Here is a 13,262-nt window from a genome sequence, read left to right on the forward strand (position 1 = left end):
AGACTGCACATCGAAAGGGGTAGGGTTTATGCAAGTTCCCCCCTAAAGTTGTCCCAAGGATAGTCCAATTTTTGACATTCAAACGTTGCCAAATATGAAAGAGGATGGGAATAATCTGCCCCACAGCATCTGTATAGACTGCTTCTATAGTATGGATGCCCATGTCCTCTCCCATACCTTCTCCTATCCCCTTATACTATCTCTTTCTTATCTCCAAGAACAGGCCCCCTAAAGTAAAGGGAGAGCAGTTGAGTATGCATGGCCACCCTCCTTCCACATCATGGGAGTTCCAAAAATAGCAGAGCGCTGGCCTGGCTATTTCCCGCAGTCCCATTACGGTGAATGGAGAGGTGGCCACACATAGGTGGTATGCTCTCTTTCACTTTATGGGCCCCGTTCTGGAGATAGGTCCCAGAGGTGGTGAACTAGTAATCTAGTGATAAGTGTTTGAGATGGGAATACGCCTTTAACTCTGTATATTGCTCTTCACCATCTAGGACTGTGTGTCAGTAATCTCTGATGTCCTGCGCCTACACTGGTTTTGGGTCAGGACTTTGTTGCTCTCATCACTGGGACTGACGGTATGTATCATGTTACTGAATTCATATATAGTGGATGAGCGTCAGGGGCTATATTCGAATTTGTGATATTTCACGAATATTTGGGTGAATATTCATCATAAATTTGCGAATTCGAGAATTCAACATTATTTACTTGATTGCGAAAATTGGCAATGTAATATGCGCATATTGCGCACGCAATACAGGCGTGGGTCACTTTTGCAAAATTTTTCAAGCTGCTAGAAGTTTCCTGAGACTGGAGAAAATGGTTGGCACGGCAGAACATTACATTGGCTTTATATGCAGATAGAGTGCTCTAATATATTCGCAATTGCGCAAATCGGCAATTAATGATGCTCATATTTTGGCGCAATACGTGCAACTTCACATTTTAGCAGGTCTGACTACATATTACTGATTGGTGCACTAAGTATTGTTGTGACATCACAGCACTATGTCTGTAGCATGTATGTATGGACAGCAGAACCGCTACACTATATCAGGATATAACCTACACTGACTATCTGCCACTAACTATCTGTATTATATATATATATGAGCTAACTAACTATCTATCACAGCAAAGCACAGAGTACAGCAATAACACTGCTCTCTCTCTCAGATCTGCAAAGTACAGCATACAAGGGCTGCCAGGTAGCTTCTTATATAGTAAGGGGTAGGCAACTTTCCTATTGGTTGCTAGGGATGTTGCTAATCTCTGACAAAGACATTGCAGCCTTCTCATTGGCCCACAAGCAAGAAGCAGGGAGGGATCATGGGTTCAGATGCGAAAAATCTAGAATATTCGCGAATACGAATATATATCACTACATTCTACAATCTTCGCAAATTCTCAAAGTGGCGATATTCGCTATTAAAGTTTGCGATTCAAATATATGCGCCCAACCCTATTCATATAGACCAAGTTGGGAGAGATGGGACGGATGGGGTATTTCTCTAATGGAAGAAACAATATCTTATTAGTCTTGCAAGTCCTGGCACTAAAGTTTTAGTTTTTTTTCACAGTAGTGCTAGAGGAGTGTTTAAAGGGCACCTGTCACCTAGAAAATGCATATTAAAGTACAGTACAGTAGTACCATAATGTAGCCTGTAGCATGATTATAAAGGTGTCTGTGTCTTTTCTGTACAATGCGCCAAAAGTCTGAAAAAAGACTTTTATTCAACTGGCCACGCTATGTAAACGATAGTCTTGAAGTCAAGGGGGCAGCGGCTTTCTAGTCTGAAGTCAAGCATGCCCCGCCCCCTTGCCCGCCCCTTAGTATTTGATTGATAGGATTTCCAATTTCTTCACTGCTGGGCACTTGAGCGTAGTCTCGCGCATGCACAGGCTCTCATGTGCGAGTGCCTTATCACTGAGCCTACCTCACAGTGGAGTGGAACAGTGCACAGGCGCCAGCACTGCAGGGACACAGCGCACGCGCAAGACTACGTTTGAGCATCCAGTGGTGAAGGAATTGGAATTCCTATCTATCAAACGCTAAGGGGCCAGAAACGCTTGACTTCAGGCGAGAAAGCTTCTGCCCCCTTGACTTTAAGACTATCGTTTACATAGAGCACCCAGTTGAATAAAAGTATTTTTTCAGACTTTTGGCGCATCGTACAGAAAAGACACAGACACCTTTATAATCATGCTACAGGCTGTAATAAGGTACTGCTGGCTGTTTAATACGCATTTTCTAGGTGATGGGTTCCCTTTAATGCATGCCTTGGGTTTCATCATTCTTTTTTTTTTCAGCTGGCTCCAAATTCCTTTGGCTTACAATACAAGGGCATATTGTCTACCAACAGGTGGTGAGTAGGGATGAGCAAACCCGTGGAAGTTCGGGTTCGCCAGGATCGGCTGAACTTTAGGTCAAAGTTTGGGTTTGGGACCCGAACTTGACCCTGAACCGAAACCCCATTGAAGTCCCTTTATTATTTTCCGTGGTTCACTGGTCCCTAGTGGTGAGACATCTTCCCACCCAGGGACTCATCTTAGGCTGCCAACAGATCTCATACATCTCACCAGTAGCATGTGAATATGCGACATTCCACCCCCCAGGGCCGATCGTGTCCCAGGTTTTTAGGAATGTCGAGTGGTGTGGTGCGGCCCTTAGTAGTCTGTGTGTGTGTCACGGTGCTCCTACCAGGATACCGCTGCTCCCCAGGGTTAGACTCCGAAGCAATAAAGGGGATGAGTAATGGTGGAGAAATAGTCGAGTCCAGACTCTTATAAATTTCAACAGCTTTACTTGCATCAACTTGCATCCAGACAATATTCAGGCTTTCTCTTGGTTCCAGCAGGCTTTGGCACAAACTGGCAGGCACACTTGATAACTCTGCTCTCTCTCTCTGCTGTGCTAAACTAGGCTTGGGTCTGGTTACTAGACTTTTGGTCAGTTTTGGTATCCCTGGATTGGGGTGCCTTCGGATGTTGTCCCCCTCCTGACACTCAGTAAAATTAGCTTGGAGATCGGGTGCTCTACAAGCTTCTTCCCTTTCGTGGCTCCTGCTCCAGCCGAAGAACAATTTCCTCTGGCTGCTATTTCTTTCAAGTCTTCTCAGCTCCCATATGGAATCTAAACTGGAATTAGCTACAACTGTAACCCCTCCCTTCTGGTAGGAAGCAGGATTAGCCCACTTCCCTCCAAAGGGGGGAGAATGGAATGGTTCCATTCTATCTAAAGATCTGTCTCTCTCTCTCTGCCAGATACACTGCCACCTGCTGGTGAACCAGGCATATAACATGTACAAAACAGTTGCATAACAATAATATCAATGCACAATGGTGAAGGACCTGGAAATAAATACGCATATGACATGTATGTTAACCATTAGACAGTAGCAGGGTGTAGAAATGGTAATACCACTCTGGGGTATTACAAATACAATCTTATCCAATAGTTAGTGCACATTTACAGCAATGCTGGGCTGATAAAATGGACGCTGATGGCCTCACAGGTAAGGACTCATCCACACAACCATATTTGTTTTGCAGTCCGCAAAAAATGAATACAGCCGGTACTTTCCCGTTCCGGACGCCCCGCACTATTGTAGAAATATGGACAAAAATAGATCATGTTCTATCATTTTTGCAGAGCCAGGGAATGGACATATGTACACCGTGTGCTGTCCGCGTCTTTTGCAGCACCATAGAAATGAATGGGTCCGCATCTGATCCGCAAACAATGCAGACTGGATGTAGCCCAAAAATAGTCATGTGCATGAGACCTAAATCAATGTCTCAGAGATGGAACATCAGACATTAAAAGGGTTTTCCAAGATTTTTTACTGATGACCTATAGTCTGGATAGGTCATCAGCATCTGATCTAACACCCGGGACCCCGACGATCATCTGTTTTGAGAAGGCAGCGCACTTCTCACAGCTGACCAAGGACTGCGCCATTCATTGTATAGCTGCTGTGCTTGGTATCGTGCTCAGCACCATTCACTTCTATGGGGCTGAGCTGCATCTAGACCATGTAACCGATGAACGTTTCGTCACTGGCCAAGGAAAAGCAGAGAGACAAACAGCTGACGGACGGGGGTCCAGGGTGTCGGACCCCCACTGATCAGATACTGATGACCTTTCCAGAGGGTAGGTCATCAGTAAAAAGATCTCGGAAAACCCCTTTAATAGCTTATCCATGGGATACGCCATAAATGATTAAATGAACCCATCACTAAGGCTAAGACCACTTTCACACAACAGTATTTTTGTTGTTTTTTTTTTTATGAGGATTTGTTAGCCAAAACCACAATATGCGTGAAAACCATGTGAATGTGTATTCATGTCAGCACAGTTTTCAAATTGATTACTTAAAATTGATTTTTAATTGATTGTCAACTGTTAATGGCTGGACAGTTTTGCAGGTCTACCTTCAAAGCCACACAGCCATTACATGGCACTGTACCTAAACTCGTCATGCAATTGTATCAGTTGGGCATGGTGGTCAAGACAGAAATCTGGTGAGAATCTGAACGTCTGCTGCGGGGAAATGTATTATGTGGTATGACTGCTCATTCTGTCCATGTAATACATAGAGAGCTGGAGTGTCACGGCTTTAAAGGGGCAGTACTAAGTGGGAGACTCCCATTTATGAAAACTATAAGTGTGATAATAGGGCACGTGAAAAGGGGATTCCTAATTGAAAAACTCCTAAAGGGCTAATGTACACGACCGGGCAAATTGCGGTCTGCAATGCACGTGCAGCCGACGTTTGCGGATGCAGGGCCCATTTACTTGAATAGGGTCCACGATCCACATCTGACGGTACTCACCGCAAAAAAGTAGTGCATGAACGGACAGAAAACCCACGGAAGCACTCTATAATGCTTCCGTTGGGTTCTGTGCCTCCACACCGCAACTTCCAGATTGCGGACCCATTCAAATGAATGGGTCTGCATCCGTAATGTGGTGCACAAACAGTCAGTGCCCATATTTTGTGGGGCTGCAATACGGGCACTGGCCAAGGTCGTGTGCAGGAAGCCTAAAAGGGGATGTCCTGTTTCAATAAAAAAACAAAAAACTGGTAATAGTAGGAAATGCAAGCAAATGATAAATGCAGCACTACTTACATATGAGATTCTGTAGCATGGGACCATTTCTCCCTGCCAGGCTTTGTTTACCCCCTCTGCAGCGATGACATCATGTTGACAACGTGCAGTGCTGCAGCCAATCACTGGCCTAGGTCACATGTCGATTTGATGTCACTGCTGCAGCCAGGTAAACAAAGCCCAATAGAGAAAACTTCAGCTGCAGAGCTGGATCTAATAGGTAAGTAGGACTGCTTTCATTTTTTTTTTTCGCAGAGCCCAACAAGCCGCTCTTTGGATGAATCTTGATAAGTCCTCTAAATTCGAATGCACATGTATAGCCATATAAAGGGTGGCATTGCTGTTTTCTCCGGAAATTACCCAAGGTACAGGAACTGCACTGAAATCTGTGACTAGAGATGAGCAAATTATTGGGAAATTCAATTCGGCTGATTCGCCGAATTTTTTAAAAAAAAATGCTTGGTGACGAATTACTTAGTCACGAAGTGCATTTCTTTGTAAGTAGTGGGTGCAATGACAGGGGCCGTCAATTGCGCCACCCCCCTTCCCTCATTTTACCCTTCAGATGCCGCGTTCATACATGATTGCGGCATCTGATGTACATAATACGGCGTAAAATTTTAAAAAACAAAAGAGAAAATATCACACTTACCTGATCCATTTGCTCACGACGGCCGGCCAACGCCATCTTGCTTGAAGAGCTGACGCGAAATCTCGCGCTGCCCGAAATGACGTCATCACGTGGGCAAGCGTGGTGACATCATATGTCGCAGCGCACGGGATCTTCAAGCAAGATGGCAGTGGCCGGTCTGTCGTGAGCACATGGAGCAGGTAATTATAGTTTTTTTATTTTGTTTTTCAAAAAAATTAACTTGCTGCCACAAAGTACGAGGATATTCGGCTTTGCAGCAAATCAAATTTATCCTGAAATTGTTTCGCTCAACACTATCTGTGACCCTCCTGGCAAATTAACTTTATAGAACAGGAGTTCTGTAGGGCAAAATTACTAACAGTTCTGCCGCACCACTAGGGGGGGACAAACTCTGCCGTTGTCTTTTTCTGGATCCACCAGTTCTTCACCTATTCAGATTTCCTCCCGCGTAGTCTTCCAGGTTTTGCACCTTTCGGTTATGCAATATTGCTTCTATAGTTTAGTCCATTATGTAACTACTTTGATGCAAGTACACAAGTATGCGGAGGTGTTGAAGCGTTAGCAGATTGTACGCTCTCTCTGCTCGATGGTATCCTCACGTCAACCTCCCTCCGTCTACTGGAAGCTTAATTGTGTCTGCATCTTTCGCGAGCAAGAGAAAAGCAGAGATTCGAAAATAACTCATTACTCATCCACTGTACATTATATTCCTAAATAGGAGAATGTGTTGCGAGAACTTGCTAGCAAAGTATGAAATGTTCTGTGTTTATAAGAGAGGAGTTAAAGGAAGGGAAGAAATGACAGAAATAAATAGAGCGTCATGGAAAATAGTCTCATGCAACAAAATCCAGAGCAAATTCTCGCAAGATTCAACCTCTCCGCTCTGACCCTGCGGTCGACCACCTATTCTGTAGAGAAAGTGGGGCACATTTACTATAGTGTCGCTGCCTGTTTTCATGAGTAAAAAGCTTGTCTTTTTTTTTTAAAGGCTATGTACATCTTCGGAGGCAACATTTTTTATGATTGCATTTTACTCATTTTTGGCTAAAAATCATATTTTCAATTGGCCTTTATTACAAAATATTTAGCCATTCTGTCACAAAGGGTTAACTGTTTTTCTAACTGTTTGACTGGTACTTTCACTTTCACTTTGTGCCGGGCATCTAATAAACCTTATTTCTTAACTACTAAGAGGTCATAAACACTTATTTAAGCCACAATTTTATCAGTAAGATAAGAACTGATCTGTAATGAGTGTTTATAATGTCAGAGAGCAGAGATAAGGAGCCTGTCGGCTCCCCAACCGACGGAATAGAGAGAAAATCCAGAGGCTGCTACTCGAGCATCTCAGCTATGTACAGAAAAAGGGCTCCATATTTTTAATAAAGACCAATTGAAAAAAAGAAGAGAGTACAATACAATAATAATAAAAATGCCCTCAAAGGTGTACAGTGTTTGCAGAAAGTCTCATTTACCAACAGTTTTGTGCCTATTTTGGAAGCATTTGCGCCTGTTGCGCCTATTTTGAGTTTTCTAACTTCTGGGCCTAATTTCCTATTGATGTAGGCGTGTCTTAATTTGGCCAGATTTCTATGCCATCCCAGGGCTGGCGTATTTTTCTCTCTCTGTTTTGAGTGGTGAGTTGCACCACAATTTGCCTACTTTCATGGAGATTTACGCTGCACCAAGTTTTCAGCCTCCCTAGCGTCATCCGTGATGCTAGGGAGGCTCATTGCCGTCATGGCCTGCTATTGGCTGCCACCGCCCCCACCGGCTGTAACCAGATCTTTTGATCCATGCAACTGGAAGATGCAGTGGCAGCCGTGCGAACATCAGAAGCAACGCGGGTGTCCGGGAGTGAAGTACAATATGTGTGAGGGGCCTGGGCATTTGGCAGAGGGGGGGGGGGGGGCATTATAGGGATTGATAACCCCTTTAAAGGGAACCTGTTACCGGGATTTTGTGCATAGAGCTGAGGACATGGGCTGCTAGATGGCCGCTAGCACATCCACAATACCAAGTCCCCATAGCTCTGTGTGCTTTTATTGTGTCAAGGCCAGGACTCATCTCAGGTTAATTTGTATATGTATCAAATCTTTTTTTACACAATAAAAGCACACAGAGCTATGGGGACTGGGTATTGCGGATGTGCTAGCGGCCATCTAGCAGCCCATGTCCTCAGCATTATACACAAAATCCCGGTGACAGGTTCCCTTTAATACAAGACACTTACTAATGTATTGTGATTGTCCATATTGCTTCCTTTGCTGGCTTTATTCATTTTTCCATCACATTATACACTGCTCATATCCAGGGATTATGTACACTGCTGCAGCGCAGATACAAGGTAGTCGGGACGGGAACCGCTGTGCATGCGTGCCTATGCGTGCTCCCATCAGAGAGGCCGGCACTTTTACCTATAGTGTACAAGCATGACCACCGCTGCTGGATTGCAGGGTGGTCATAACCCCTGGATACAAGCACTGTATAATGTGATGGAAAAATGAATCCAGCTAGCAAAGGAAGCAATATGGACAATCACAATATATTAGTAAGTGCCTTGTATTAGCTTTCTCTACATGATAAATGCCATTTGCTGAAGTGAGACAACCCCTTTAACACAATATATTATAAAACTGTCAGAACTAGGGGGCCCTCAGTGCAAAGGAATTTATACAGCTACCATTGAACTGAATGGCAGTTGATAAAATCTCTTGACACTGATCTCACCCTAGTGGTGGCTGCAGGAAAATGCCATAGACAAACATTACAACACCCAGCCCGCTCTCACCATAGGCCGCATAGTAATGTCTAAGACACTGCTCTAATGTCAGCTGAGGTGGGGTCCGATTGGAAAATCTTTTCAAATGATTAAATGTTTTTAGCCAAGTAAATGCAAGCAGTATATAAATGAAAAGTTCTACAACTATTTAATACACTCTGTATTGCAATTTGTCACCAGTTTTAAGACATTTGTTTGCTGTCAGTGAATAAAAACAACATTGTTTACATCCAGACACAGTAAACACGTATACACTCAGTTCTACCATCAGATGGGAGGTGGATACCGCTGTAACTAGTCTAAGCAATGCTCTGTGGGTTAAAAAGCCAGCAATCCAGACTGTTACAAAATATTAAGGCTGGGGATACAGCAAGGAATATAGCTCTGGTTAATAATCTATTATTCCTGTTTTGTATCTCCATAGGTATACGGCATGGTGCTGTCATCATTCCTTTACTTCTCCCTACCAAGAGGAAACATGTGGGAGAGAAGAGGAGAGTATAGCTTAAATGGTGGTTTAATATCACCTCCGAACTCAACAGTAGACACCCCCCTTATTCAGCTGATGCCCTCCCGGTCTGCACAATGAGCATTGTATAAGTATGTTGCTTAGTAAGAATACAGAGGTAGCCTTAAAGGTTATCCCATGATTAATATAAAAAATGAAAATCAGACATCATATAGTACATGACAATCTCTTTCTAACAAAGCTAGAACCAGCCCGGTACTTCACATGGATCCAGAGATCTCCCCATTCATTGCTCTGCTAGATTTATATCAAGCTGGAAGCTCAAGGGGAGTGTCTTTTCTGCTAAAGCTCAGGGGGCGTGTCCATACTCTCCCTATCACAGCTCAGGGGGGTTTGTCTCAGCTCTCCCTATCACAGCTCAGGGGGGCGTGTCTCAGCTCCCCCTATCACAGCTCAAGGGAGTTGTTAAAAGATGAAACTGAGCATGTGCGGCCATCTCGGTGAGCAGGACAAAGAAATAAGAAAAACACAAACAGTAGATGGCCCTCTACAGATACATTTTATTGAATAACTCAGTGGCTATGCTAAATTTTAAATTACATTCAATTCCAAATGTATTCAGATTCAGGTGCATGGATCCCCAATTATTTCTCCTATTGCTCTGCTAGATTTATTTCAAGCTAGTAGCACAGGGGGTGTGTTCTTTCTGCTGCAGCTGGTGACAGTTGAAGGATGGAACTGAGCATGTGCATCCACCTCAGTGAGGTGGAATGGGAAATAAGAAAAAGAACAAACAGCCGATGACGCTAGATACATTTTATTGAATAACTCAGTGGCTATACTACATTTTTAATTGCATGCCATTATAAAAAGGATTCAGATGTAATGCTGGTTTGAAAACTGTTACATAGTTGTTAAGGTTGGAAAAAGCCAAAAGTCCATCAAATCCAACCGGTAATCCTGCTATATTGATCCAAGGGAAGGCAAAAAAAATCCCTATGAGATTATAAAATCCTTCCCCACTCCAGATATGGCAATCAGAACAAATCCCAGTCCATATTCCTTTTAAAAGGGGGTTTGGCCAAAGGGAAAAGGTGTGTAGAACATGATTTCTAGACATTATCATTAGCCTCAATGTTATTTCGAAATAAAAAGTAATCTAAATCTTTTTTAAGCCATCTCCTGTATTTGCTGTGGCCGGCTCCTGCAACTATTCCAGAGATTCACAGCCCCTTAGACATCTTTATTTCAAGACTAAACAAATTCAGTTCTTTTAATCTTTGCTCATAGCTGAGATCTTCCAGGCCCTTTATCAGTTTAGTTGCTCTCCTCTGTACTCTTTCTAACTTCAGGGCATCCTTTTTATGGACTGGTGCCCAGAACTTAAATGCATAGTCCAGATGAGGCTGCACCAAAGCTTTATATAGTGGCGACATTACATCCCTGTCCCGCGAGTCCATACCTCTTTTAATACAAGACAAAATTCTGTTGGCCTTAGAATATTATTCGTGGGATAACCTCTTTAAGGCCAAGTTTACGCTTCAGTTATTTCCATCAGTTATTGTGAGACAAAACCAGTAGTGGAGCCTACACAGAGATCAGGTGTAATGTAAAGATATGCACCTGGTTTATGTTTTTGACCCACTCCTAGTTTTGGCTCCAAATAACTGATGGAAATAACTGATTAACTGAAGTATGAACTTGGCCTAATATGTAGTCAATCACATTAAATGGCAGAAATTGGAAAGTGGCAGAAGTAATGTGGTTATACTGTATAAATAGGTGGAACTATTTGAATAATGTGAATAATTTTATCATATTAACTATTCAAACATTTAGATGTCTAGGAGCAACTTCTCCATTACTTTCCATTAATATGAATATTATTTATTAATATAAGTTATCATTAACCCCCTTCAGTACCCTAGACCACCAGGGATAATGGCATTAGCCCATGTACTAGCCTAGACCACCAGTGGTGTTTCATTAAAAATGTTACTTCTTGACACAGTTAGAAATGTTGGTATTAACATCTTTACTACCCCAGACCACTAGGCATGTTGGTATTAGGACCCTTCATCATAATATTTGTTACCATAGATGCTGACTATTTAACTCCTGGGCTGGCTATTTAACTCCTGGGCATCTGAGGCAGCTTTCCCCCAAATGTGCTGCGCTCCTGGGGCCTGAAAGGCTTCCCTGTGCAGTGACCGGTTAGTTCACTGTGGTAGCCTCAATCACTCTGAAGGATCCAAGGCTACCACAACCCACAGCCCTGTGGTAGGACTCCATACTAACATAATAGATCTCCCATGGGCTATAATGGTACTTCATTGCAGTCTATCAGAAAAGCATGTTAAAGTCCCCTAGGGGGACTTTAAAACATGTTTGTTTTATTTTATTTTTTTACAAAGTTTTTAAAAATTTAAAAAAATAATAAAAATAATTAAAAATCAAATCACCCCAAACCCTTATTAAAAAATTAAATAAATAAACAATAAAATAAAGATTATTTGCACTGCCATGTCCCAAAATGTCCAAACTATTAAATATAAATGTATCCTATATGCTTCACTTCCCCAAAAAATGTCATAAAAAAGGCCCTCACACAGTTTCGTAGACATAAATATAAAAAAGTTATGGGAGTCAGAATATGGTGATGCAAAGAAAAAAAAATATATATATATTTAGTGGTTACCACCCTGTAATCCAGCAGAGGTGGTTGTGCTTGCACATTATAGGAAAAAGCGCCATCCTATGTACGCTCTCGTGGTCCTGGCAACCAGAGAGACCAACGCTTTTTCCTATAGTGTGCAAGCACTACCACCTCAGCTGGATTACAGGGTGGTCGAAACCCCTGGATACAAGTAGTGTATAATGTGATGGAGAAATAAATCCAGCCAGCATAGGAGGCTATATGGACAATCACAATACATTAGTAAGTGCCTTGTATTAACTTTCTCTACATGATAAATGCCATTTGATGAAGTGAGTCAACGCATGGACCAATCTAATTTTGGAATTTAGAACCAAAGCAATGTCCTTGTTTTCACTGTCTAAGCGGGTGTGCGAGGGCTTTATTAGGTGGTATTTCAGGTACATATAAATGTGCATACTACTTGCGTCACATCGCAAATAGTAAAATATATAACAACAGTTTTGAAATCTATCTGTATTTTTTATGCCACAAATAAGTTGTTAAATTTATTGTACAGATTGTTATGGTTAAGTTATGCTAAATATGCATACTTGTTATTGTGGCGTATGACTAATAAACGTAATAATGCTAAGAATGTGAGTTGACTGTTGCTTTGGGCTATGTTGATGTTCTGTTACATTAGTTTACATACAGCACACAGCTACATATTTTCCAAATTTTTTAATCACATATGGAAAGTGTTGCTTTAATATCCCCAACTTTCTGAATATTAAAATGTGTGATCAAGCAAAATGGGTAAAAGGGAGGTGGCCTCTTGCCATCTCTGCACTGGGGGCTCCAGACCCTAGTCCTACCCCTGCGTAATAGTACAACATGACAATGAGGATCTCAGACCCAAAATATAGTTCTACAGTACTTGTGGCGGACGCACCCTTTGGATGGGTCATTTTAATTGAACTATTATTTGCAATACATCTATGCAACATAACTAGGAATAGGCTTTTCTATGTACATTTTCCTGTCCGATAGCGCCCCCTGCTGTTTCTCCTGTGGCCAAAATTCAGGTCACCTTGTCTTGCGTTCAGTAGTGGACTGACATGCTCAGTAGCTTTCCTACTACCTTCCTCTTCTCTTTGCGGGCAAAGAGGTCTCATAGAAAAGCAGTCCAGACACCGTTCATTCATCTCTACGTCTAAATTCATAGAAATAGAGTATATAGTTATATCTCTCTCTAAAAAAGAAAAGAAGGAAACTGCGTACCCTTAGCGGAAATACTGGGGCTCTGTGTGAGGGACTATTTTCTATGAAGGGAAGGAAGACAGGAGAACAAGAGCTGACTGCAATGCACTCCTGGAGGTGCAGCTCCTTGACTGTACGTGTGTTGAGCTGCTGCCTACCCACAGAAACAGAGAGACAAGAGCTTCTGAAGAAGTGAGTTAAAAAAGGGGGAAAATTACCCTGGAGATCAGCATTTTTTTAAAGTTAAAATAGATGTTTTTACTTTTTTATTTTATTTTGCAAGATAAGTGTGTACTATTAGAAAATGACATTTTGGATGTTCCCAGAAACAAAATCTATCCCC

General features: G+C 42.3%; 1 protein-coding gene across 2 annotated transcripts in view; it reads left to right on the forward strand.

Moving 5' to 3' along the window:
* TSPAN32 (tetraspanin 32) overlaps positions 1-9,309 on the forward strand; it is a 66,688-nt gene extending 57,379 nt beyond the window's left edge. For both annotated transcript variants that reach the window (XM_044270989.1, XM_044270988.1), the window contains 2 exons: positions 498-581; positions 8,977-9,309. In XM_044270989.1, coding sequence (XP_044126924.1) covers positions 498-581; positions 8,977-9,141 — 249 coding nt within the window. In that variant the 3' untranslated portion in view covers positions 9,142-9,309. The remainder of the gene's footprint in view (positions 1-497; positions 582-8,976) is intronic.
* Positions 9,310-13,262: the final 3,953 nt, after the last annotated feature.

The sequence above is a fragment of the Bufo gargarizans genome, chromosome 10, assembly GCF_014858855.1.
Source record: "Bufo gargarizans isolate SCDJY-AF-19 chromosome 10, ASM1485885v1, whole genome shotgun sequence".
NCBI classification, from domain to species: domain Eukaryota; kingdom Metazoa; phylum Chordata; class Amphibia; order Anura; family Bufonidae; genus Bufo; species Bufo gargarizans.